This window comes from Castanea sativa, chromosome 9 (genome assembly GCF_040712315.1).
Source record: "Castanea sativa cultivar Marrone di Chiusa Pesio chromosome 9, ASM4071231v1".
Lineage (NCBI taxonomy): Eukaryota > Viridiplantae > Streptophyta > Magnoliopsida > Fagales > Fagaceae > Castanea > Castanea sativa.
Window position 1 is genome coordinate 1,929,582 of NC_134021.1, and position 5,973 is coordinate 1,935,554.

General features: G+C 33.4%; 1 protein-coding gene across 2 annotated transcripts; it reads left to right on the plus strand.

Moving 5' to 3' along the window:
* The first annotated feature begins 316 nt into the window (after nucleotides 1-316).
* LOC142609600 (WAT1-related protein At2g37460-like) lies at nucleotides 317-4,854 on the plus strand. 2 transcript variants are annotated; one of them, XM_075781221.1, is made up of 8 exons: nucleotides 317-450; nucleotides 535-836; nucleotides 956-1,018; nucleotides 1,106-1,222; nucleotides 2,638-2,878; nucleotides 2,976-3,137; nucleotides 4,216-4,367; nucleotides 4,442-4,854. In XM_075781221.1, exons 2-8 carry the CDS (start codon nucleotides 649-651, stop codon nucleotides 4,698-4,700), a joined length of 1,182 nt encoding a protein of 393 aa, XP_075637336.1. In that variant the 5' UTR covers nucleotides 317-450; nucleotides 535-648; the 3' UTR covers nucleotides 4,701-4,854. The 2 variants fall into 2 exon arrangements, with proteins under 2 accessions (XP_075637336.1, XP_075637337.1); XM_075781222.1 differs by lacking the exon at nucleotides 317-450 and having other exon boundaries at nucleotides 508-836.
* The last annotated feature ends 1,119 nt before the right edge of the window (nucleotides 4,855-5,973 follow it).

Here is a 5,973-nt window from a genome sequence, read left to right on the forward strand (position 1 = left end):
TGGACACTTCATTTAGGTGTCATATCTGTGTTTTACTCATGTCATACCGGTATCATATCGGCTATCTTATATTATAATTTTTCAAAAATTACTCATGTCATCGTGTCGTATCGATGTCCATACATGTACCCGTATGCATGTCCGTGTTTGTGCTTCCTACATCGAAAACTTTTTATCCATTTCCTTTATGCATTATGCAAAAAAATGTCTCAGCAAATTTCTAAAGACTAAAAAGGGTCACAAATAATTTAATCCAACTTTTTGAAAATGGCTACAAAGCAACTCCACCACCGGTAAAGTGACCCTCACCACCAACGCCAAAGTACCATATAAATAAACCAAAGCACTGAGGTTTAGAGCATTCTTCCATCAATAAGCCTAGGTATATATAGGTGTATGATCACCTAGTTTATGGTCCTAAGATACTTAATAAATTAGTGTCAATAATTGGTGAGTAATAATTGAGTTTTAATATATTAGTGGAATCCGTGGATTTGGGAATATATTGTATGATATCATGTTTTTCTCATGCAGCTAGATGTAAGCAGAATCAGTGCTACCACTGGATACTCTTATGAGCTATATATATTCCTGTTTGACAATTGAAGCTTGTGCTATATTCTAGTTCAAATAGGAAGCACCAACAAGATGCAGAAGATAACGTTTGATAGAATAAAACCATTTCTTGCAGTTGTATTCTTGCAATTTGGTTTTGCAGGGATGGATGTCCTTTCTAAGGCTGCACTAAACCATGGGATGAGCAATTACGTGCTTGTTGTCTATCGCCATGTGGTTGCTACTCTTGTCATTGCCCCTTTTGCAGTGATTCTTGACAAGTTATCTCTCTTTGTCTCTCTGCTTAAACACATACACTCATACATATACACACACTCGCACACATACACATGCAGAGGGAAGAGATAACTAAAACAAATTTTCCCTCACTATCTTACAGGAAAGTAAGGCCAAAGATGACAGTTCCTATCTTCACCAAACTAGTTGTGCTTAGCTTACTAGAGTAAGTATTCTTTAATACTGAGCCTTATAGTAATTATTCATAGTATTGTATTGTTTAAGCATATCTTATATCTTGTTCTCTTGGCAGGCCAGTCATTGATCAGAACTTGTACTTTCTGGGAATGAAGTACACAACAGCAACGTTTGCAGCAGCTTTAACCAATGTTCTTCCTGCCATTACTTTCCTAATGGCTTGGTTGCTTAGGTAAATAAAATATAAAGCAAGATCTTGTAGCCGCATATACTTCACTAAGAACAAAACATGAAAGCAATTTAAACATTAAAGTAGTTCATTTGTGCTTAAATAGTTGCAGAAGAGAATGATTTGAATTTCATTTTTTAGTTTAAATGACTTGAATATAATTTTTTTTTAAACAATTTTTTTTCTATTACGAAATTTATGGTCAGATTCTCTCTCTTTTGTTTTGCTTTGTTTATTTATTTATTTTTTTGGTGATACTGATATTGACCAGATTCAAAATTATTAGATGTAAACTTTTATTTCAAATACAACATTAGAAGATGTTTTTGCCTGAGTAAAATCTTCAAAGCTCAATTCCATCACGTGTTATTTAAACTCATATCAAGTCACTTATATTAGAATTTTTCTTCAAAAACTTTAATTAACTCAAATCCAAAATGCAAGATTGGGAGGTCTTGGTTGATTGATTTTAATATATAAGGATCACTTGTAAAACCATGTTTACACAATCTATTCATCTTGTGCTATTAGATTTTTAACAGTTAAGCAATAGTAGCTAGCTTCAAACTTTACGTAATCGTAAACAAATATTCTTATTCATGTAATTCAACGTCACACAATCTATTAATCACGACTGTTACTAAGAGAGAACGTTTAAAAAAAAGAAAAGAAAAGATTAAGGGTTCCAACATTTTGACTTGATAAATCTATCATCAAGAGAAATACTTAACCCCGGCAATCTGATTCTTCGAGTCTCTTTTTTCTTGTTGTAGTCCTTTTCTTTTTTGTTCTTTTAAAAAAAAAAAAACAAAATGACAGATTATTTTTTTGAGAAACAAGTCACGAGAGAGAGAGAAAGAGACTTTAACACAAAATGACAAATTAGGGATTTAGTTTTTCGATTTTTCCAAAAGATTACATCAACGGGCTCTATTATATGCCAAAGTGCTACCTACTATAAAATAAAATTTTCTCCATTAGCAAAAGCTCAAACGTAACTTGTAGAAAGCTTTAAACTTTCAAATAGAATATATTCCTAATGTTTAAAGTTTTTTTTAAAAAAAAAAAAAGCAGTTTTAAATATAATAGAATATATTCTTAATTAAACAAAGGGAAAATTATTTTAGGTATTGTGTTAAGATGTTCTAATAACAGAATTCTTTATTTGTTAAACTATTAACTTCCAAAAATATTTTGAAGACAATTTTTATAGATGTATAATCCATAGATAGGCCCAACGTTGAATCCTAAATTCAATCAGGTTTTCATCGTCTTCTCTCTCAATTTACTGCGTTCCTTGTTTTTCTTACTATATTTGATGTATCAAGAGATAATTAAATGGTATAAATACAAGTTTTTTTTTTTATAGGATTTTTGTTTATAAATGTAAAAAATTTTGTTTTTATGTCTCTGAGTAGGCTTGAGAAGGTAAAATTAAAGAGTATCCGAAGCCAAGCTAAAGTGGTAGGGACTCTAGCAACAGTAGCGGGAGCCATGGTCATAACACTGGCAAAAGGCCCAGTTCTTGAGTTGATCTGGACTAAAGGAAAAACAAACCACGACCAGCAAAACAATGGGACCAATCTTCATCATTCGATTAAGGGTGCCATAATGATAACAATTGGCTGCTTCAGCTGGGCTTGTTTTGTTAATCTGCAAGTAAAGTTTTCCTCCTCATAAATTTATATATTGGTACAATATGAGTAATTCACAACAAAGTCCCAAATATAATACTCTCATGGCTCTATTTTTCCAGGCAATCACACTAAAATCATACCCTGCTGAGCTTTCCCTAACAGCTTGGATATGCCTGTTAGGCTCAATCGAAGGCACCATATTGGCACTAGTGATGGAGAGGGGAAAAGCTGCAATCTGGGCAATCGGTTGGGACGTTAAACTATTGGCAGCTCTCTACAGTGTAAGAATATAACATCAATTGTCTGTTTAGCATTCTCAAATTTTCTGTAACTTATTTGTTAAATGTGAAACAAAAAGATAAAAACAAAATGTTTTGAGTATCACTTTGGTGCCCGTTTCAATACATAAATTGAAACGAAATATTTCAGTACCGACCTTTTTTTGTTTTTTCGAGAAATAACTTGCTAAACACATCCACACACTTTAATTACACACATTTTGACATACTATTTTGGACTGTTTCGAAATTACCATTTTATGTGTGTATAAATATATATTAATTAATTAATTAATAAAAAAATGTTATTACTCATTGCTATTCTTAAGCTAAATGATAGAAATTAATATAATATCATTTAATGAAGGTAATATATAGTGTTTTAAAAGAAATATCATAATCATTACGTGATTAGATTGATTATTTTAAAAATCAAGTTTGGGTACTTTTGTAAATAAACAAAAATTATTGGGATATTTATAAACTAGGAATCTTCCAGGAAGCCCCCTTTTCAACTACCCCACTCCACTACTTGTCTCGTGCAATGGCTTTTATTTCAAAATCTCATTGGTTACACTCCTATTCTTCTTTATTTCAAAATCTCATTTGTGAGAATTTATAAAGGACTTTGTCCAACCAGAAAAGAGAGCAGGGGGAGGGAGGGAGGTTGTCATTGCCCTAGGAACTTTATTTCCTTTAAGCTACTATCGGTCCCGTTTTATCATATCAAAATCTTAAGCTATAATACAGTAGATTGTATACCACCATAGGGTTAGATAACCCAAATGAAAGACCGAAATGCCCGGACAATGACTTTCAATCACCGACTTAGTTATAAATCTTCGTCTGTATCACCTGTCCAGAGTTCCCCACCATGACACACCACTACCAAAACTCATGTATTATTGCATCTCCACAAACAAAAGGGGAAAAAAATCATCTTTCTAAAGAAATGGAAAAATCCTACTAGCATCTATATTTTCATTTCTCCAGTCATGGAAAAAGGGATTTTTCCCAAGGAAGAATCAGATTCTAGGCCAGCAAATGACATATTTACAACTCTTTATATTTATTGATGCAGGGCATAATCTGTTCGGGACTGACATATTACATTCAAGGGGTTGTGATGCAAGAAAGAGGCCCTGTATTTGTAACAGCTTTTAATCCCCTATGCATGGTTATTGTTGCTATCATGGGCTCATTCGTTTTGGCCGAGAAACTGTATCTTGGAAGGTATTCTTCAAGCTTAATCCACCACCACAGCCATACTAGAACAAAGTCACTAACTAATTTCTTCAATTGTACAGGTTACTAGGTGCGATTATCATAGTTGCGGGATTATATCTTGTGGTGTGGGGTAAAAGCAAAGATTACAAGTCCTCAACTTCATCAATTGATGAGAAAACAGCACCAGATAAGCAAATAATACAAGCAGGTAGCACTGGAAACAAAAAATCCAATCATGAATCAACAGCAAAAAACTCAATCACAATTGACGTGTCTGGTGGAGAAATTGTACCTAGAGATGAACAAGTTCATGAGCAAAGGAGTCCGATCACTGTCTAGAGTATGACTTTCCTGAAAGGTTCCATGCACCTCTACAATTCTTAGGGTACGGAACCAATCTAGCTTTTATCTTTTATTAATTTTATGTATCCTAAAGGTGATGCGGGAGATGCAAGAAGATTATTATTTAATATTATTTATGTTTGCAAGTTCATTGTATTTTTATGCTTGGACAAAACTTAAGTACAGTACTTTAGGTGCTGTTCCTTAGGTTCTCCTCTTAAGATTTAGTTGTGTGGCTACTTGACTAAAAAATACACTTTCATCCCATAAGAAAAAATTCATATGATAGAATCTTAAAAAGTGAACCTAAAAGGGAACCTAAAGAACAGCACCTAAGTACTATACCTAAGTCTTGCCCTTTATGTTTAAGGTCCTAGTAGTTTATTGGGCTATTAGTATTTTAATTTGGAAGCAAAAATAACTTTGCTTCCAAATTTTTTTTTTTTTTCTCTTATAAAAAAAAATTAATTTAGAAGCAAGGTTATTTTTGTAATAAAGCAATTAAGGTTTCCTAGCCAATTAGAACTAGGGTTTAACAATCCTATATAAGCAGTTGATATTTTGATAAATGAAAAAAATGGTCGTTTGGTCTCTCTTTTGGTTTGGTGCGGACTCCAGGTCTACCCTAGGTGCTGACTCCTAGTAGTTTCCTCACTTAGTGTTGACTCCAAATCAGGCCTAAGTGCTAACTCCTAGGTCATATCCCTTGATTTTATTGTTGTTTCAGTTTTGTTCTAACTGTCCTGCATCAAAAGGTTTTCTATTTGTATGTGAACTGGTCTCTAATTATGCCAAGGAAAATGACAATTGACTTGAAAATATAATGAATCAGAGATAGCACTTGAGTTATTATGGTGGAAGGAAGATCAGATGATTCTCTACAAGAGAATGTCATGATTCAGGACATATGCAGTAGTGTCTGATCAGCACCAGTTTCCCACATTAATTGAGTAAGTGATCAGGAACTGAATCTACTCCGATGTCGATAATCACCTAGCATCTCATTCTCCCAGGATATTAATTTGGCAGGTGAAGCATTGGGTAATGGCCCAACATTTCCTTCATCTTGCACCATGAAATACATTCTTTTGGGCTCTCATCTTCCTAAGATCCTAAAACAAAGCCATAATGCCTTCTTGGGCTCTCTTCTTCCTAAAACCCTTAGACACAACCATAATGCTTCTCACTAATGTATCAGATGGTCTTTGTGTAATTAAATGCCATAAGACAATTTACCCAGCAAAAAAAAAAAGTTCCATAAGAAAATTTA

Bases quoted from the DNA above. Each gene is read 5' to 3' on its own strand.
- LOC142609600 (XM_075781221.1), top strand. From the start codon at position 649: ATGCAGAAGATAACGTTTGATAGAATAAAACCATTTCTTGCAGTTGTA. The intron at 837-955 runs GTTATCTCTCTT...ACTATCTTACAG, and splicing joins TTTGCAGTGATTCTTGACAA to GAAAGTAAGGCCAAAGATGA. The intron at 4,368-4,441 runs GTATTCTTCAAG...TCAATTGTACAG, and splicing joins GAGAAACTGTATCTTGGAAG to GTTACTAGGTGCGATTATCA.